Raw genomic sequence first — 21,995 nt, 5'->3', positions numbered from 1 at the left:
TCAAGGTGAGGAAGTGAAGCCAGAGGAGCTAAGATATTTGCCGAAGATGACACAGGTAGCTGACAATACCGCTCGATAACAATAAATAAATAAAACACTTCCCTGTTTACAAAGCACTTTCATTTTAGATATACATGCTTTCTCAACTCCCTGACCTGAATCACTTATCACAGCAGCCCTGGGTGGCAGACATGGCCTGATGTCCTATGCATAAGTGAGGATATAGAAGCAACAAGGAATGCAATAAAACTAATTCATGACAGAGTCACAGGTCATCATGGTTAATACCATGTGCATTGTTATCAGCTAGTCTGGGTTGAATTCAAGCTTTCTACATCCAGATTGTGTGACCTTGAGCAAATTAACTTCTTCAAACATCACTATTATCACCTATAAAAAGGGGCTGATAGTATCAGCGACTTCACAGAGTAGCTCCTTATAGAATGTGAAGAGTGTGAAGTACACAGCATGACTTCTATTAAAGTAGGTGTGATGTGTGTTCTGAATAGGAGTTCTTTCCAACATATTATGCTGCATTACCAATCCTTCATTAAAAATATCTACTTAAGGGGCTGGCCTGGTGGTGCAAGCAGTTAAGTGCTTGAGTTCCGCTGTGGCGGCCAAGGGTTCTCTGGTTCAGATCCTGGGCGCACACAGAGGCACCGCTTGTCAAGCCACGCTGCGGCAGCGTCCCATGTAAAGTGGAGGAAGATGGGAACGGTTGTTAGCCCAGGGCCAGTCTTCCTCAGCAAAAAGAGGAAGATTGGCAGATGTTAGCTCAGGGCTGATCTTCCTCACACACACACAAAAAAAATCTACTTAATATCATTCCCATAAACTTTTTGTTCCTGTTTTTGTTTTTTTAAATGAAGCTCATCTACCCTGTCATTACTGGGGATACAGAGATGTTGTACGAAGGTCCCATTCATGGTTTGACCTACTTCAGCTAATCTTACATCTAGGGAGAAAGAGATGGATGAGGTAATGAGTTAATTATTTGATTTAACACTTGCTAATAGGTTAGTAGTTTTGTATTCACTCTGCTAAGAACTATAACAATTTAAAGTTTTAGACTGAACAGATTCTTAAGATAGTTTTAAAGATATAACATCAAAATTACAGAAATTGTGGGCCACTGGGCCCAGCCCTGTGGCCTAGTGTTTAAGTTCAGCACACTCCGCTTAGACAGCCGGGTTGGGTTCCCAGGCACGAACCTACGCCATTCATTGGCATCTATGCTGTGGCGGAGACCCACGTACAAAATAGAGGGCGATTGGCAACAGATATTAGCTCAGGGTGAATCTGCTTCAACAAAAAAAAAAAAAAGAGAAAGAGAGAAATTAGACAGCATGGACAAGCAATAGAGGACATGTTTGTGGTCAGTAAGAACAATTTATGTTCCACACATGACATTTTGTGAGCCTCAAGATGAATTTTGCTACACTGGGAAGAACGTGGCAGACCTCAATATGCCCCAAGGTTCTAGCTATAAAATGGGGATAATTTCTCACCTGCCAACTGCACATGGTAATAGAAAAAAAATCACATCTGTGCAATGTAACTAGCGAAGTGTCAAGTGTTGCATAAATACTAATGTAATATGTATGAAGCTTATTCCATAAACTTTTGACTGAAAAAAAATCTCTCTTTCTAAAATTTTCTTTAAATTCTCTTGGTTGAATTCTGAGTCTCCATGGTACCACCCACTTGACTGACCTTGCTGTTCTCTGCTCATATTTAAGGCCCTGGAATTCCTGGGAGGCTCAGAGTTCTATGACTTGGACTCTGCCTCCCTAGACATACCATGAGAGACTTCATTTCTGAGTCTTTCATGGTTTCTGGGAAGCTACCATGGAGCATGCTCCACCCACATATTCCCAGAAATTGATGACTTTGACTTCTTTCTAACTTCTGAGAATCTCCTCAACTCTTGACCTGAAAAGCACCCCTTCTTACTATCATTCCTTTCTCCCATCTGTTTTTCAGAATTCACTTCACAAGGAGTTGCAAGGAGTAAGATGGAGGGAACAAGGTTATTTCAGAATAAAGCCAGACCAATTTTCTTCCCTCAACTCTCCTTTTGTCTCATTTCCTCCCTTCCTCTCCCCTTCCCTCTGTTCCTCTTCTCTATCTCTCTCATTCTCCCCGTCCCTGTCTGTATCTCTCTCTCTTTCCAGCTGTCTCTTTCTGTGTCCTCTTTCACACACTGACTTTCTCTCTCTGTGTTTGGAATTAAGATTATAAAGTATTCATTTTAAAATTATTTTTAACTTACACATATGTAATTTTATACATTATTTTATTTCTATTTAAATATAAAAAAGCTTAACAATTAAAAATAATGAAAAGACATTTTAAAAGTAGTAGAAGAAAGAACCACCGGTGTGGCTTCCTACATTCTTGTCATTGATCTACATATAATAGCTATCAGAACTTCTGTTCTCAAAACATAGAGTTTTATCTACCTGGCTCTAACCTTGGAAGCAAGACTTTTAAACTGAATTCAATGTTGGTGACACTACATCAGATGGATCACTTGGTGGCAGCAGCTAAACATAATGTCATCAGGATTCCAGGAAACCAGGTTGTCACTTCTTCTCTCAACCTAGCTACTCTTGTGACCTACAAAATATTACTTACATATTCTTACCCCTGCTTTCCTTAAGGGGGAAATAACATCAGCAGAGATGTTGTTCTTAGTGAAGTAAATGTGTTGCCCTCTTTATCACCCTCTTGAGGGCCTCTTTGATCTCCTTGTTCCTCAGGCTATAGATAAGAGGGTTTAACATGGGAATAAGAATAACGTAGAACACTGAGAGTACCTTGTTCTGCTTCTTGGAGTGGCTAGAGCTAGGATGCATGTACACTGAGAGGCCTGTTCCATAGAAGACAGTAACAACTGCCAGGTGGGAGGCACAGGTATTGAAAGCCTTGGCACTACCTTTGATGGAGGACATTTTCAGGATGGAAGCTGCAATAAAACCATAGGATAAAAGGATAACAAGCAAAGAACCAAATCCAAAAACAACGGCAAACAGAAAAAGAATCATTTGGCTGATGAAGGGATCAGAGCAAGACAAGGTAATAATCTGGGGTGTGTCACAAAAAAAGTGTTAATGATAATTGGCCCATAGTAGTAGAGATCAAAGCAAGGGATTGTTTCAGCTAAGCTACTAAGGAAACCACTCACACAGGCCCCAGCAACCATCTTGTGACAGAGGCCGGGAGCCATGATGGCTGAGTACTGCAGAGGCCTACCAATAGCAACATATCTGTCATAGGCCATGGCGGCCAACAGGCAGCACTCAGCCTGAGCCATCCAGGATCCAACAAAATACTGGGTGGCACAGAAAACGAAGGAAATCATTTTTTCGTCCTTTAAGAAGTCTGAAATCATCCTTGGACTGATGGAAGAAGAATAACAGATGTCTATAAATGATAAGAAACTGAGGAAAAAGTACGTAGGTGTGTGCAGATTGGAGTCCATCCTGATTAGGATGATGAGACCCAGGTTCCAGACTAGGGTCAGAAGGTAGATCCCTAGGAAGATTGGAAAGAGGATAAGCTGCACCCTTTGTCCATCTGAGAGTCCCAGGAGAATAAACATGGCCACAGAAGTGTGATTTCCTTCTCTGTCCGTGGATCTGCTTGGTACCATCTGCAGACAAAAAGATGAGAAAGGGTAATGCTTTCATTCTCAAAAAACACAAAGAAATACTCTTCATTTCTATCCAGTCATGCAGGTGACTGGATATACATCTTAAGTCATCAATGTTGATTTAATCCATGTCTTCCATGTATAATCACCAGACTTAACTGAAAAATTCTCTTAGGTAAATACTGTCATTCTCTTTGGGACAAAAGACAGTAAATGGACATCATTAGTACATTATCTCCTAAAATGCCTTAATTTCATGTTTTCTCGTTTCAGATTTTACAAATATGTGAGAATTGGAAATAGACTAAATCAGGAAAATACTGTCATCTATCTATATGGTTAAACAGAATGATTCTGCTCAGGCATGGCTCTGAAATTAATTCAGTGTTTGAAAAAGCCCTGAATCATGCTAGACCTCATAGTCAAGTGAGGATGGTGAAGTAGGTACTCTTTAAAATCCCCATGGGAACTAATATTCAATGAATCTATAATCAGAGAAAGTGGACAATTCTGTAACTGTCTTTCTGCTTTCATACAGCCTCGAGAGATATAAGAATAATGCAATGGGATGGTGGGAAGAGTCACACACCAAGAAGCAGCTTGAAGCCAGATGTGACTTAAGCAACTTAATGGCCCTAGGTGGGCTCCTAAGAAGTTAAATAAAACCAGGTTATAAGAGCCATTATGTGCCCATCCTAGCAGGTACAGATTTTTATTTCCTCTAATAAGAGATACTCATGAGTTAAACTGTCTATGACAGTGATTCTTGATCTTCTTGGGTCAGTGATACTTGAAAAATCTGTTGGAAATACTGGAATCTCTACCCAGCAAACCGCAAACACTTACCACCTCCACATATGGTTTTATTGGATTCTCAATCACCCTTGATTCTATTTAGGATTCCTAGGTTCAAGTCTTCTCCTACAAAGCACAGAGACTTGAATTCGTGTAAGGGTTTGGATGCTTAGGCAACAGACATGGGTATTAGGAAATTCAGCAGGGTTTCTGGAAGTTCTTTGTCTTTTTCTCTTTGGAGCTTGTCCAGGGAAGGTAAGCACCAAGTCTTCAGGCCAAATGGTAAATAACGAAAAGAATATTTTTCCATCAGGCACTGTATGCCATCTTCAAGATGCTATCCCTATCATCTCTCCAGATGGTCATTAAAACATCTCCCAACACAAACATATTTTTATTCAGATGAACTCAAACTAGAATGAAAATCATGGGAAGTAGTGAAAGTTAGAAAACGGATGTCAAGTGTAGCCTGGGAGTTCCGTATATGGGTAAAAGTACACACCTTGGAGATTCCCCTGAAGAAAGTTTGTGACATTAATGGAATAAACTATGCCTATGAACTACAAATATTTGTCAGCATTAGCCAACAACAATGTCTTCCTTCTTCCCAACCAATTCCCAAGCTCCTATTTCCAAAAAGGAACGAAAAGAGAAAATCCCCATAGCAGGACAATGTATAGCCTAAGAAATAAGGTAAAAGGGTTCATTTCCCCAAATCAGATTACTCATTGCTTCATGGTGAACTCAACATAAAGATTTTTCTTCATGGTGACAGCATAAAGATTTATTTGGCAGCTACACTGTATACTGTTCCTGTTTACGGTTCTTCTCCTTCTACTCATGGACATATTCACAGCTTCGTATAATGTCCATTCATTCAACACAGTAACCTTAACCCTTGTGTGCTGTCTACTAAACACAGCTAGTACTCTGAAAATTGCCTCTGTATTTCTATTATATGTCTCTGGAACCCCAATTTGATGTCTGTTGAATATTCTTCTTCTACTCTCTACATCACTGAAACATTCATTATTTGTGTTTCTGTACTGTGTTCTGTTTAATTTTTACAGATCTGTCTTCCAGTAAATTCATTCTATCATAAGTGGGCTAATTGGCTGTTTAACTCACCTATTCATTTCAAATTTCAATCATAATATTTGTGTTCTCTCAAGATGTTCCATTTTGTTCTTTTCCCAAATGGTCAGTTTTGATAGTCTCTTATTGTTTCATCATACTTTCCGTAGTTTCCTTCATTTAAATATATTCAACATACTTATTGAAATTATCATCTAATAATTTAAATACATAGATTTGCAAGTCTGATTCCATAGTTTAATGATATTGCTGACTCTTACCAAAAGTGACCTGTTTATTGGTGTCCTTAGTGACTTTTTTATCTTAAGTTCATGCTTTTGTAAAAGTTATCAGTGAGAATCATTGATGCTTGTGTTTAAAAGTTGTTTCTTCAGAAACTGTTTATATGCCTTCTGTCAGATATCATGGGTGTAACACTGACCCAGAAACCCTTTAACACAAATTTTGAATTGATGTTTTTTTGACATCACAATGGTGAGGATATTTAGGCTACATATCTGTATAAGTAGATGTATGAGATTAAAAATTATCAAGGGAAGGAGTGACATCAGCGTCACAGTGATGAAAGATGCTCCTCCTTTTCATCCTACTTTAGTAATAATGAATTGGACATCCAACCATGAACAAAAGAGTCTTTGTGTGAGTTGTAGTATCCAGCACTAAAGGCCAACGGACCCAGGAGCAATCTCGCCCACCTGTGCATCTAGTAATAGGCAGACAGACCTTGGTGTGGGCTGCAGAGCCAACAGGAGCCAGCAAACCTTCCCCAGACGATCTTGCCATGGTTGAGTAAAGCCTGGAGAATGCTGACTTGGGCAGACATCTATGAATAAGACAGACTTTGTGGAAGCCCGGTCTGAGAGGGGATTCTAGCACATTACTGGAGCAGAAAGAAGGAATGAGTTTGTTCACAGTGAAGACAGTGAAAGGAGATTTCCCAGGACTTCCCCCTTCAAGGCAACACTGCAGAAGTTGAAATATTCAGCAGTGGCAAACTCTCATGCAAGGAAGAAAGAGCAGAGAATGAATATCCAAGCTACCCAAGCAGTGCTGGACACAGCCGGTGAACCCATTTCTCTCTAGAAGTATGTCAACTACAGAGGTGGATAGACCAAGAGTGGACAGAGAAGAGAGATCAGGTAAGAGGCAGATAGGAATAACAAAGGGAATTAAAGGGTCACAGGGGCTCAGGATTTCAGCAGGAAGTCCACCCATAGGCCCACACTCACCAGAGGATCTCCCCTTCACATCTACTGGAACACCCAACCCGCCAATGCTAAACCCACACTTCTCCTCCTACTCTGCAACTGGCTGCTTGTGCAGGTTCCTGAATGTAGCAGTGAGATGAAATCTGGTAAAATGAGTGTTCTCAGAAAAGCTGACCTGCTCTGTGGACGAGGAAGAAACCACAAACATGAGCTGGAACACCATCTTCTGAAAACAGAAAAGAGGTTTCCAGTAGCCAGACTGATGAGTGGTAACAACCAAAGACACAATAGCTTAAGAATTCAGCCACAAGAGAGAGCATGAAGAGTGAAGCAGGTGACCCATACAAAGGCAGAGAAAACTCCAGATGCCTTACTTACACCACTCACCAAACTTAACTTGAAATGAATTAAAGATTTACACATAAGACCTGAAACCATAAAATCTCTTCGAAAAAAAAATAGAGGAAAAGCTTCTTGACTTTGATCTTGACTATGATTTTTTGGATATGACACCAAAAGCACAAGCAACACAAGCAAAAATAAAAATGTGGGACTACATCAAATTAAAAAACTTCTATGCAGCAAAAGAAACAATAAAAAAATGAAAGGCAACCTACAGAATGGAAAAAAAATAGTTGCAATCCATATATAAGGTAAGAGATTGTTATCTAATATATTTAAAGGACTCCTACAACTCAATAACAAATATCAAAGAACCTGATTAAAAAATGGGCAGTGGAACTAAATGGACATTTTTTCTAAAGAAGACATTCAGTGGCCAAAAGGAACATAAAAAGATGCTCAATATTACCAATAATCAGGGAAATGCAAATCAAAACCACAATGAGATATCACCTTACACGTTACACTGGCTGTCATCAAGAGGACAGGAGAGAACAAGTGTTGGCAAGGATGTGGAGATTAAGGAACCCTCGTGCAATGTCATGGGAATATAAATTGGTTAGGCCACTATGGAAAAAAGTATGGAGTTTCCTCAAAAAAATAACAGTAGAACTACCATATGATCCAGAAATTTCACTTCTAGGTATATATCCAAATGAGATGAAAAAAGGATAACAAAAAGATATCTGCATTCCCATGTTTGTTGCAGCATTATTCACAATAGCCAAAATATGGAAACAACCTAAGTGTCCATCAATGCATGAATGGATAAAGAAGATGTTACACACACACACAAACACACTTAATGGAATATATTGAGTTGTGAGAAAGAAGGAAATCCTGCCATGTGCAGCAACAGGGATGGACCTTGAGGGCATTATCCTAAGTGAGATAAGACAGACAGAGTTAAGACAAAACTGTATGATATCACTTATATGTGGATTTTAAAAGAGCCAAAATCATAAAAATAGCAAATAGTATGGTGGTTACCAGAGACCAGGGGATTAGGGGATGAAGGAATTGGAAATATGTTGTTTAAGAGTACAAACTTGTAACTACTAGATGAATCCTAGAGATCTAAGGCACAGCATAGTGGTTATAGGCAACAATACTCTATTATAAACTTCAAAGCTCCTGAGAGACTAGATCTCTTTTTTCATTGAGGTAACATTGGCTTATGACATTATATAAATTTCAGATGTACATCATTATATCTCAAAATATGTATAGACTATATGTCTTCTTTTCCCACCACAAAAGAAGAAATATAATTATGTGACATGATAAAAGCATTAGCTAATGCTAGGGTGGTAAGCATGTTGCAATATGTAAATGCATCAAATCAACACATTGAACACCTTAAACTTACAATGTTATATGTCAATTTTATCTCAAGAAAAATAAATTTAAAAAAAGAATCAGGGAACACTTTTTCACTTTTTCTTTTTCTTTGAAACTAAAATTGAGGGAAGTGTGCATATCACTGTCTCATTTTGTGAAGTAGGTTTTTTTCTAGCTTTCCCTCTGAGAATGTCACCCTTTGAGAGTCCCTGTTTTCAATGACGTTGAGTGTAAGGGGTGTTGTCTCTAAGCCAATCTCACACATTGTCTTTTTCTCTCAGCCCTGGTACATTTGCCCATTGAAACCCACGACTGAAGCTACCAGAGATTAGTAGATCCACCCTGGGAAAATACTGGCCCCGGCCCACTACACTCTGAGGTTTGTTGGAAGTTTTTTTGTCATTTCTGTACCTTGATAAATTTATTTCCATTCTCACTGGCTCAGCCATGAAAAAAAGTGTTTTAGATTTTATCTAGCATTATCGGTTTCCTTGAACATATCACCCACCGTATTACAAAAACATCTTTATAAATAATATTTCTAGGAAAGTACTGGTTAATTCAGCTTATCTCTAGCCATTTTTTTCTAAAACTTCAAGCTACTAGGTTTGATTAATGTTTTTTTGCTTCTAGTATGATTGAATTTGCCTGAAAATCAAGGAATGGTATTAGGTGTCTAGTATTTATAGAGCGTATGCTATGTTCCAGGTGCTATTCAGAATACTTTTATGTTTTACCTTATTTTAATTTTCCACAACTTTATAAGACATATACTCTTATTATTCTCACTTTACAAATAGGATACTGTGGGTCAGAGCAGTTAATACTTCCAGGTCACCCAACCCATGAAGGGCAGAACTGGTACTCAAATTCAGGGAGTCTGACTCCAGAGCCACATCTTAAATATCTGCACTGAACTAATCACTAAAATGTGTTAATTGCTGCATTAATCTTATTTACAGAATGCAAAGCACTGTACTTAGTGTTTCAAACGGTGTAAGTGATCCAATAAGGAGCCTATGAATAGGAAGAAAGATGAGAAATGTGCCCATAGAGACATAACACAAGACAAGAGAAGATGTGTGGCATGAGAAAGACAGAGATAAATTCTTGTGAGTGATCACAAGCTGGGTGTGGGCAAGAAGTTAGAAATTGGGGATGCCCCTTCATATTCTTTGAAAGAATTTCTCTCAAAACATCTCTAGAATGGCAGAGCAATGAATATATAATTGAACATGCTGTCAATAACCTGATCACCACATCTTTTCACATAGATACTCTTTCAGGAGATGAACAGAAAGGCTGTAATACTGACTGTTTGACAAGTATGTGAGACAAACTGGAGGAGAATTTACCTCCTTTCAGGAGGAAGAAATAAAGAGAAATTAAAATGTTTTGCGATACATGCTGGTGTAACTGACAGAAAGGGAAATCTCAGCCTTTAGATGGTGACCACTGCAAAGCTTGTGCCCACAGATGCCTAAGAGACAAAATTACCATAGGAAACCCTACCGTACACAGAGAAATATGTTAAACCAGTGATGCTGTTCTTAATCCAAGAGCACCTTTTAATTTCCACATTGTTTCTCTCAAACACCCTAGATTATTTAAAGCTCCTTTTTACTTGCCTCTTATGTATCAAGTACTCCTAAGCTTTCTTCTTTTGATTTGGGTAAAATTTATTTTGTGATAAAGTTGGGGACCTCTTCCTTTAGTTTTTTCTCACATCATTCTTGGCATCAGATATTCCCCCTCCACATACCACCTCCACATTTGACGGTGTTTAGTAAATGAAAAAAAAAGAAGGAAATGGAAAGAGAACATGAAAAGTGATCCCTTTTACATGCCCCTATTCTTTAAGATGTTCCATCAATAATCCCTCCTAATCATTACTTAGTTGACTTTGGAAAAGTTCAACATATTTGTAGGGCAGGAAACAAAATCTGAAGAGACTTGTTTATCAAGAACAGTATGGGCAGGATTACTCTCAGAAGACCAAGTATTACATTTATTGTCAACTGGTGGTCCCTCACTTCCTCAAGACCTGGCATGTTCATGAAAGATGCATCGGAACCACTCAATTCAAGAGTCTTCTGTAGACTGCTCAAATTTGACTTTTTAATTGAAACAAATCAGACTGTATAGGCCCCTCAAAAATTACCCACAACTTTTCCTCTGGGTCTGTGTTTTCTCCTTTTAAACACTAATCAAAGGTCTCATAAGCTTTCTAGCTCCCCATTTTATGCCAATGTGTACTGACACAGCCTACATATTTAGATAATCCTTCTACAGATTTGCTTTTCAGGCTGAATGAGCTGCTATGGAAGAGAGCCCCTTAGAAAACTTAGACTTCAAGGACAGTGATATTGAGCTATTTGTAAATCTTTGAAATTCTTCCTGGGTCCTAGGCCCTCAAATTCCTTAGGGCAGAGCCCATAATGACTCACCTAAGAGTTCTGTAAAGCTTTATTCTCCTGTGTTCCAACTCTTATCTCTTTGTGGTTTACCCAAGTATTCAGAAATAGCCCACAGATATTTCAACTTCCACCTTCTAAGAGTATCCTACTTCATCAGTAGTCTCAAATGAGCTCATGGTCTTTTGTTAGTAATGTTTGGCTCCACCAGCCTCCCTCAGAATTGCTGATTGATCCAACCGTGGGAGAAGAGGAACTTAAATGCTTATGAGTCTTCTCTCACATCTAAGAGAGGACTTTGGAGCACAGCTCACAACAAAGAAGGAGCAATTAAAATCATGCAAGCTGTAAATATCCTCCCTCCTGGGCGATAGATGGGAGACCAACTCTGCTAAGTGGTCCCTTGTTTAGGCTCCAAGGTCTCGCTTAAAGGTATTCATCTTTTGAGACATTTTTATATCAAGGAACACTCAATTCACCCTGGAAGAATCATGAGGCTGATTTATAGATCACTTCCAACAGTGTTATCCATAAAATAAATTATGTCACCAAAGTATAGGAACAATCATCAGAGACCTCTGCCTGGGAATAGAGGTCCAGGAACACACCAAGTAGTAGTGAACCTCCAGCAATACTGAGTCAGACTCTCCACAGTAGAGGGAATCTCAACTCTCTGCCTTCTTATTTTGGACCAGTTTTTTTTTTTTTTTTTTTTACTTTTAGATTGGATTCCATGGACAGGTCATGTTCAGCAACACTTCCAGAGATTTGGAGTAGGCAAGAAGAAATGTAAATAGCTCTCCTCTTCTCTCCCATGGCTCCACTTGCTTGGTTTAAATGAGGAAATTAGGAGAAGAGGGAGAATGAGAGAAGAAAATTATTGTATGAAGAAGAGTAGAGATGGGGAGAAAAGAGGGAGAATTGGGCAAAGTGTGTAAGAAATTTTGAAAGATAAATAATGTCCAGTCTTCCCAAAACACACACCAAGAAGGAACCCTTCCACATCTGTCCACCAGACTTTGCTATCTTCTCTCTCCAAATGTAGGAGAAGCAATTCTTTTTTTTCTCAATAAAATTTATTTTATTGAGGTCACATCGGTTTATAACATTACATAAATTGCAGGTGTACATCATTGTATTTTGACTTATGTATAGACTGCATCGTGTTCACCACCAGAAATCTAGCTCACCGTACAAATGTGCCCCTTTACCCTTTCACTCTTCCCCTCTGATAACTATCCATCTATTCTCCATATCTGTGTGTTTGTTTGTCTTCTACATATGAGTGAACTTATACAGTAATTGTCTTTCTCTGTCTGACATTTCAATTAGCGTAACACCCTCAGGGTACATCCATGTTGTCACTAATGGTGCAACTTCTTCTGTTTTAAGGCAGAGTAGTATTCCATTGTATATATATACACCATACCTTCTTTATCCATTCATCCATTGAGATAAGCAATTCTTGTTTTGCAACCCAAACACTTAGCCCTTGTCCTTTGGTCCTCAAGGTCTGACTTTTCTTTCTATAGACACTACATGGGAAGGATATCTTAAAGGGGATAGAAGAGGCCAGGTTGTGGAGAAGGCCAAACAGTCGATTACAATATATTAGAAAATAAATTCTGCTCATGCTTCTAACATGTCTTTAGTATCTTGTTTTATCTCCATCCAATGCTCCTTTTAAATTTTTCACTTAGCTGTATGTAACAGCTAATAGAAAATATTTTTGTAATGTTATCTAGCTTTTTACATAGTGTTTCCTTCCCCACATCTCTGACCATTCCCTTCCCTCAGACAGGTAAGTTGATAGGTTCTCAACCCTCATAGAAGTGAGGTGACAGCAAAAAGAAGTTGAAGCAAAGGTGATGTGGCCAAAAAACATGAGTGACACTTCAGAATGGCTTAGAGATGGCACAATTGTCAAATAAGTTTAGAGACACCAAGAACAGAGGGGTCCTAGCCAAAAGATGGTTAAGGTCTGAGTTGTCAGGCAGAAACCTAAGAAAATGTGGTAGTGGGTGTCCAAGGAGACAGTCACTCGGTACTGAGGACTTGAGCTCTACAGAAATTCCTGTGCCACAGTCAAGGATAGGAACAACAAAACAATTCCCATTTAACGGAGAGTGGCTGTGAGTAGCAGAGTCATCAGACCTAACAGGTCTTGAGGATGGGGATAAATGGAATTCAGCAGCAACCCACTTGTGATTTGACAGCTGGGGATCTGTTGAGGCAATAGATGTTCCAGGAGATGCTACTATGGAGAGAGGTCAAGGACCAGATGCCCCTATTGTCTGAGCATCATTCAGCCCTCTAAAACTTAGGCACAAATGTAGGGGAAAGAGGGAAGGACCCTTCAATTGACTAAGTTTTTTCCCAGTGGAGAATCAAGGAGAGTGCAAAGTAGAAATAGTGTTACGGAAACTGTGTTCCTTGAATACCTAAATTTGTAGATTGATTGTCAAAATCTCATGTGTGCATTTTAAGTATTATTTTCCTCCATGTGTATTATGAGAGACCAGTTGGCTACATCTTAATGTATTTAACGATTTTCTTCATGTCGTGTATAGGTTGTTTCCAAATTTTCAACGAACATTTTGAATATATTTACTCTGAAGCATTTCTAACATCAGAGTATGATAGGCAGCCTCCAAGATGGTACCCAATGCCTCTTAGTATTCATGGGCTTTTGTAGAACTCACCTATTTTTAATAGGGCTAACCCAGGTAGCCAAGAATATTTGCCTCCTGCCATCAGCCAGCACCAACTTGACAGCTATGTGGGAGATCTATTTTGGAAGTGGATCCTCCCACCTTGATCTAGCTTCGAAGGACTCCAATCCTGACCAGCTGGTTGAATGCAACCTCAGGAGACCACCTGAGCCAGAACCACACTGCCAAGTTGCCCCTGAATTCCTGACCCACAGAAACTGGATAAGGTAATAGCTGTCTATTTTTGTTTGAAGCCACAAAGTTTTATAGTAATTTCTTGTGCGCTAATTGGTAATTAATGTACTAAGAATCGAGACCACTTACTCAAATGGAGTCACATTTTTGTGATTCTTGGTATATATTATAAATTATTTTCAGAATTAGGAATCTTTCCTTTTTAATGACAGAAGAGAAGAACTGAAACTGGTTAAAACAATCAAGTGACTGTTAGCTCATAAAACTGAAGTAGAGAAAATTTGATCCAGTAGCTCAAACAATATTATAAATGTCCAGTTTATTCCATAATATCTTCTTTAACTGAGTGTATTAATTTTTGGATTTTATTTTTTTACATACTCTACTGCTCCATGCATTATCTTTTTGTCATTTGAGTTTTTTTTTTTCTTTGTTTATTTTAGAGCCTCTGTCTGGTGGTTCTTAGCTGTCCTTTCCCATTGCAGAGTGAGGCACTAAGAAGCAAGATATGAAGCTTGGTGTTTATGGCCTGAGACTGTCCTCTGGTGGGCTTTTTGCTAGGCAATCTGGGGAGAACTTCAGAATTGCTCTGATGAACTCCTGCTGTAGGATTCAGGAGATATTTTCTTTTGGGCAGGTTTTTCTCCACATAGGAATTCTCCAGTCTCCTGCTCAGGAGAAACCAACTCTGCCAGGAGTGTCCTGAGAGTTGAACGAATGAATGGAGTAGGTGTGTGGCGGAGGGAGAGGCTCAAGCAGGGAGAATCTCCCTTTTCACTATGTAGATATTATTTTAATTCCTCTCTTTTTAGCATTCCCCCTTAGATATGTCTGATGACCCTGAACCCATGTGTCTTGGTTCAGTTCTCCACAGATTAAACCTCTGGTCTTCTGCTAGAGTCAGGGAGAGATGATGGAAGAGGGGCAGGAGTTTCCTGGATGCAAGCGCAGAGGAGGGGCTGACCTAGGAGCCTAGTTGTTCTTAATAGATTTTTTCAACCAAATCTTAAGTTTTAAGCCCCATTAACTGTGCTGGTGCCTAGTGTCTTCAATTCCTGATCCTATTTGTGGATGTGCAGAGGGAATCAACTTGCTTCTTCTTAGCTTTTCCTCCCCACTCTGTCTAAGACCCAGAGCTTCCTGATTTCTTGAGTCTGAGTTTGTTAATCTTCATACATCTGCCTTGCAGGTTCCAAACTTTGTGGTCCTTTCTTCTGTTATCCATGTCTTGGAGACTTTATAGATTTCTTTTCCTTTTTTTTTTTTTTTTGTTTATTGCAGTAAGATTGGTTTATAACATTGCATACATTTCAGGTGTACATCATTATACTTCTATTTCTGCATAGATTACATCATGTTCACCACCCAAATACTAATTACAACCCATCATCACACACAGGTGCCGAATTATCCCTTTCACCCTCCTCCCTCCCCCCTTCCCCTCTGGTAACCACCAGTCCAATCTCTGTCTCTATGTGTTTGTTTATTGTTGTTATTATCTACTACTTAATGAAGGAAATCATAAGGTATTTGACCTTTTCCCTCTGATTTATTTCACTTTGCGTAATACCCTCAATGTCCATCCATGTTGTCACAAATGGCTGGATTTCATCATTTCTTATGGCTGAGTAGTATTCCATTGTGTATATATAACACATCTTCTTTATCCATTCATCCTTTGATGGGCACTTAGGTTGCTTCCAAGTCTTGGCTATTGTGAATAACGCTGCAATGAACACAGGGGTGCATGTATCTTTATGCATTGGTGTTTTCAAGTTCTTTGGATAAATACCCAGCAGTGGAATAGCTGGAACGTATGGTAGTTCTATCCTTGATTTTTTGAGGAATATCCACACTGTTTTCCATAGTGGCTGCACCAGTTTGCACTCCCACCAGCAGTGTATGAGAGTTCCCTTCTCTCCACATCCTCTCCAACACTTGTTGTTTCCTGTCTTGTTAATTATCGCCATTCTGAAGGGCGTGAGGTGATATCTCATTGTAGTCTTGATTTGCATTTCCCTGATAGTTAATGATTTTGAACATCTTTTTATGTGTCTGTTGGCCATGTGTATATCTTCTTTGGAGAAATGTCTGTTCAGGTCTTTTGCCCATTTTTTAATTGGGTTGGTAGTTTTATTGTTGTTGAGATGCATGAGTTCTTTATATATTTTGGAGATTAAGCCCTTATCAGACGTATGGTTTGCAAATATCTTCTCCCAATTGTTAGGTTGTCTTTTAGTTTTGTTGATGGTTTCCTTTGCTGTGCAGAAGCTTTTTAGTTTGATGTAGTCCCATTTGTTTATTTTTTCTATTGTTTCTCTTGCCCAGTCAGACACGGTGCTTGAAAATATGTTGCTAAGACCGATGTCGAAGAGCGTACTGCCTATGTTTTCTTCTAGAAGTTTCATAGTTTCAGGTCTTACATTCAAGTCTTTAATCCATTTGGAGTTAATTTTTGTGTATGGTGTAAGGTAAGGGTCTACTTTCATTTTTTTGCATGTGGCTATCCAGTTTTCCAGCACCATTTGTTGAAGAGACTTTCTTTTCTCCATTGTATGTTCTTGGCTCCTTGGTCAAAGATTAGCTGTCCATAGATGTGTGGGTTTATTTCTGGGCTTTTGATTCTATTCCATTGATCTGTGTGTCTGTTTTTGTGCCAGTACCATGCTGTTTTGGTTACTATAGCTTTGTAGTATATTTTGAAATCAAGGAGTGTGATACCTCAAGCTTTGTTCTTTTTTCTCAGGATTCCTCTAGCTATTTGGGGTCTTTTGTTATTCCATATAAATTTTAGGATTCTTTGTTCTATTTCTGTGAAAAATATTGTTGGAACTTTGATAGGGATTGCATTGAATCTATAGATAGCTTTAGGAAATATGGACATCTTAACTATGTTAATTCTTCCAATCCAAGAACACGGAATATCTTTCCATGTATTTGTGTCTTCTTCAATTTCTTTCGGCAATGTTTTATAGTTTTCCGTGTACAGCTCTTTCACCTCTTTGGTTAAGTTTATTCCTAGGTATTTTATTCTTTTTGTTGCAATTGTAAATGGGACGCTATTCTTAATTTCTCTTTCTGCTACTTCGTTGTTAGTGTATAGAAATGCAACTGATTTTTGTATGTTGATTTTGTATCCTGCAACTTTACCATATTCGTTTATTACTTCTAAAAGTTTTCTGGTGGATTCTTTAGGGTTTTCTATATATAAAATCATATCATCTGCAAATAGTGAGAGTTTCACTTCTTCCTTTCCAATCTGGATCCCTTTTATTTCTTTCTCTTGCCTGATTGCTCTGGCTAGGACTTCCAGTACTATGTTAAATAGGAGTGGTGAGAGTGGGCATCCTTGTCTGGTTCCTGTTCTTAGAGGGATAGCTTTCAGTTTTTCACCATTGAGGATGATATTAGCTGTGGGTTTCTCATATATGGTCTTTATTATGTTGAGGTACTTTCCGTCTATACCCATTTTATTCAGAGTTTTTATCATAAATGGGTGCTGTATCTTGTCAAAGGCTTTTGCTGCATCTATTGAGATGATCATGTGATTTTTATTCTTCATTTTATTAATGTGGTGTATCACGTTGTTTGATTTGCTAATGTTAAACCATCACTGCATACCTGGAATAAATCCCACTTCATCATGCTGTATAATCTTTTTAACATATTGTTGTATGTGATTTGCTAGTATTTTGTTGAGGATTTTTGCATCGATGTTCATCAGTGATATTGGCCTGTAATTTTCTTTTTTTTGTGTTGTCCTTGTCTGGTTTTGGTGTCAGGATAATGTCAGCTTCGTAGAATGAGTTAGGGAGCTTCCCCCCCTCCTCAATTTTTTGGAAGATTTTGAGAAGGATAGGTATTAAGTCTTCTTTGAATTTTTAGTAGAATTCACCAGGGAAGCTGTCTGGTCCTGGCCTTTTATTTTTGGTGAGGTCTGTGATTACTGTTTCAATCTCCTTACTGGTGATTGGTCTATTCAAATTCTCTACTTCTTCTTGATCCAGTTTTGGAAGGTTGTATGATTCTAAGAATTTATCCATTTCTTCCAGATTGTCGAATTGGTTGGCATATAGCTTTTCATAGTATTCTCTTATAATCTTTTGTATTTCTGAGGTGTCTGTTGTAATTTATCCTCTTTCATTTCTGATTTTACTTATGTGTGTCTTCTCTCGTTTTTTCTTGGTAACAAATCTTCTTAGATAAAGGTTTGGCAATTTTGTTTATCTTTTCAAAGAACCAGCTCTTCGTTTTATTATTTTTTTCTATTTTTTTTAGGTCTCTATTTAATTTATTTCTGCTCTGATTTTTATTATTTACCTTCTTCTATTGATTTTGGGCTTTGCTTGTTCTTCTTTTTCCAGTTCCTTTAGGTGCATTGTTAGATTGTTTATTTGAAATTTTTCTTGTTTGTTGAGATAGGCCTGTATTTCTATAAACTTCCCTCTTAGAACCGCTTTTGCTGTATCCCATAAATTCTGGCATGTCGTATTTTCATTTTCTCCAGGTATTTTTTGATTTCTTCTTTGATTTCTTTGTTAACCCAGTCGTTGTTCAGTAGCATTTTGTTTAATCTCTACGTATTTGTGGCTTTTCTGATTTTCTTCCTATAGTGGATTTCTAGTTTCATACCGTTGTGGTCAGAAAAGATGCTTGGTATTATTTCAATCTTCTTAAATTCATGGAGACTTGTTTTGTGGCCTAATATGTGATCAATCTTGGAGAATGTTCCATGTGCATTTGAAAAGAACGTGTATTCTTCGGTTTTTGGATGGAATGCTCTGTATATATCTACAAGGTCCATCTGTTCTAGTGTGTCATTTAAGGCCAATGTTTCCTTATTGATCTTCTGTTTGGATGATCTATTTGTTGGTGTAAGTGGAATGTTAAAGTCCCCTACTCTTATTGTGTTACTGTCTATTTCTGTTTTTATGTTTGTTAATAATAGCTTTATGTATTTAGGTGCACCTACATTGGGTGCCTAGATATTTATAAGTGTTATATCCTCTTGTTGGATTGTTCTCTTGTTCATTATGTAATGCCCTTCTTTGTCTCTTTTTACAGTTTTTGTTTTAAAGTCTATTTTTTCTGACATGAATACTGCTACCCCAGCTTTCTTTTCATTGTCATTTGCATGGAGTATCATTTTCCATCCTTTCACTTTCAGTTTGTGAGTGTCTTTAGGTCTGAAGTGTGTCTCTTGTATGCAGCATATATATGGGTCTTGTTTTTTTATCCAATCAACCACCTTATGCCTTTTAATTGGAACATTTAGTCCATTGACGTTTAAAGTAGCTATTGATAAGTATGTACTTACTGCCATTTTTTAACTTTTTTTTTCCCCAGTGTTTTAGTAGTCCTTCTCTGTTTCTTTCTTCTTCTATACAGAATTGATGGTCTCTTTAGTTTGACCTCTGTCTGAAAGCTCTACTCTTTAACTCCCCTCCTCCCTCCTTTTATGTTTTTGATATCATATCTAACCTCTTTTTTTGTGCATTTGTATCCATTACCCTCTTATCATGGAAATAGATAATTTTTCCTATTTGTGGTCTTCTCTTTTCCCTTAAATCAGTCCCTTTAACATTTCTTGTAGCATTGGTTTCTTGGTGACAAACTCCTTTAATTTTTGCTTGTCTGGGAAATTTTTGATCTCTCCTTCCATTTTGAATGATAACCTTGCTGGGTAGAGTATTCTTGGCTGTAAGTTTTTTCCTTTTAGCACTTTAAATATATTGTGCCACTCTCTTCTAGCCTGTAAGGTTTCTGCTGAGAAGTCAACTGATCGCCTTATGGGGTGTCCTTTGTATGTTACTTGACTTTCTCTTGCGGCTTTTAGTATTCTCTCTTTATCTTTAATTCTGGACATTTTGATTATGATCTGTCTTGGTGTGGGCCTCTTTGGGTTTATTTTATTTGGGGTTCTCTGTGCTTCCTGTACCTGGATGTCTGCTTCCCTTATGTTAGGGAAGTTTTCATCTATCATTTCTTGAAATAGATTCTCTGCCCCTTTGTCTCACTCTTCTCCTTCCGGGACACCTATAAGACGGATGTTAGTGTGCTTGATGTTGTCCCAGAGGTCCCTTAGACTGTCCTCACTCTTTTTAATTCTTTTCTCTTTTACCTGTTCAGCTTGGGTAATTTCTTCTAGTCTTTCATCCAGCTCACAGATCTGTTCTTCTGTATCCTCTACTCTGCTTTTGAGTCCCTCTAGTGAATTTTTCATTTCCAGTATTGTATTCTTCATTTCTGATTCATTCTTTTTTATATCTTCCATTTCTTTGTTGACATTCTCACTGAGTTCATCTATTCTTCTCCCCAGATCAGTGAGCATCCTTAACACTCTTTGTTTTAACTCTCTGTCAGGTAGGTTGCTCATTTCTGTTTCACTTAGTTCCTTTTCTGGGGTTTTGTCCTGTTCCCTTACTTGGAATGTATTCTTTTGCCTCCTCATTTTGCCTCTTTCCCTGTGCTTGTGTCCACGTATTAGGTAGGTCAGCTATGTCTCCTGCTCTTGGATAGGTGATGTTATGTAAGTGATGGCTTAGGAGGCCTGCAATGTGCTTCCCTCAGTTCTCAATGTTCCTGGGGTGACCCCTATGTGGGCCATGTGTGTCCTTCTGTTGTGGCCTGTTTGCTCTCCCTCTAGGTGCCCAGAGAGGCCGAGTTATGCTCCTGGTCAGCTGTTGTAATGTTCAGCTGCTTGTAGTTGTTGTGTTCAGTCTCTTAATTGGGTGTGGGGAGCCCCAGCACAGTTGGCTGCAAGTTCTAATAGCACATTTGTGTTGCAGTATTTCTTTTAAGTTAGTAGGCCCCCAGTGTGGCAGGTTGTTAGGCTCAGGGCCTTACAATTGTTATAAGCCTCCAGCCTTTAGGTCTCTTGTCAGCTCTCTGAGGATTGCAGCTGTGTGGGGCTGGCCTCAGGCACAGGAGCACCCAATTGTTTCAGGCTTTGGAAAGTGGGGCAAACCCCCTATGTGGGTCTTTGAGAAGCACAAGTCTTCTGCAGCTGACAAGCCCTGCCACCCACAGGTCTACACACACAGCCAACACAGGCCTGCCCCGTGTGCGCACCCCGACCGCCTGAAGTGGACCCAATCTCTCCACGGCGGGAGCCCCACACACTCTCCACCTGCTCCTTGTGCACGCCCTGCCCCACTGAAGTTGGCTCAGTTGCCAGGCTGCAGAGAATCCAGTCACCAATTTATGCAGACCCACAATTTGCCTGAGGGCTTGTTGTTGGGTGGGGCCAGTCTCTGAGGTGGGCTGCCTGCCCTGGCTGAGCTGGATTAAATCGGTGCTCTAGCAGCTGAGGCAGACCCTGGGCTAGCAGGCCTCAGGGAGAACTCCAATGGCGTCTGTGTGAGCATGCCCACACCAGGACACAACCATGGCTGCCGCCAATGTCCAAGTCCCTGGAGAGGTCTCACCTCTCATTGAGATGAACTCAGGGCCTATCAGGTGAGTCTCTTTTCACCAAAGCACTGTGCACCTTTCTTTCTGGTGATTTAGGTTGCTTTTTGAAACGGGTGAGTTTGTGCGTGGGCCCTTTAAGAGCCAGTTTTAATTTCTTTGTGAACCAGCTTTTCTGAGGGTATTCCCCAATGTTTTAGTAGCAGGCAAAGTCAGATATTATGCCACTCCTCTCGATTGTGCTGGGTCCACAAAATGCCCACAGCAGGGCCGCTCCCCGTCTCAGGACCCAGCTCCTCCATGGAGGGTTGCGTACTTGTGGGCTGCTCCCGGGCAACCATGAGGCACTGTGGCTTGTGAAGCCAGCATTTTTCCTCTCCAGAAGGGAGTTTCTGCCTCTTCTAACTCAGTTAGGATTGTCTGTTGTTGCAGGAGTTCCTCTTATCCAGTTTTCAGTTCTGTCTCAGGGGTAATTTTTCCACGAGTAGTTGTATATTGGCTGTGTCTGTGGGAGGAGCTGAGTTCAGAGTCTGCCTATGCTGCCATCTTGACTTCCTCCTCTACAGATTTAAAAAAAAAAAAGAAAACTTTTATTGTCATTTTATGTGGGCTTCAGGAAGGAGTAAAGACTTGTGGATTCAGCCCATGAGGTTTAACCAAATATCACAACTCTATTTTCAAATTTCTGAAACCATTTTGTATTTTCAATAGATATATGTGACTATATACCGTTGCTCATTATATTTTCCCCAAGATTCAAACACCG

The 21,995-nt window shown here is 39.2% G+C and overlaps 1 protein-coding gene across 1 annotated transcript; it reads right to left on the bottom strand.

Moving 5' to 3' along the window:
• Nucleotides 1-2,696: 2,696 nt before the first annotated feature.
• LOC131395310 (olfactory receptor 5AN6-like) lies at nucleotides 2,697-3,658 on the bottom strand. Its single transcript, XM_058527239.1, is given in 2 exon segments — nucleotides 2,697-3,115; nucleotides 3,118-3,658. Coding segments are annotated over 2 exon segments (960 nt in total).
• Nucleotides 3,659-21,995: the final 18,337 nt, after the last annotated feature.

Source organism: Diceros bicornis, chromosome 31 (genome assembly GCF_020826845.1).
Source record: "Diceros bicornis minor isolate mBicDic1 chromosome 31, mDicBic1.mat.cur, whole genome shotgun sequence".
Classification (NCBI taxonomy): Eukaryota; Metazoa; Chordata; class Mammalia; order Perissodactyla; family Rhinocerotidae; genus Diceros; species Diceros bicornis.
The sequence above is the reverse complement of the archived record's forward strand: the minus strand, read 5'-3'. Positions and strand labels throughout refer to the sequence as shown.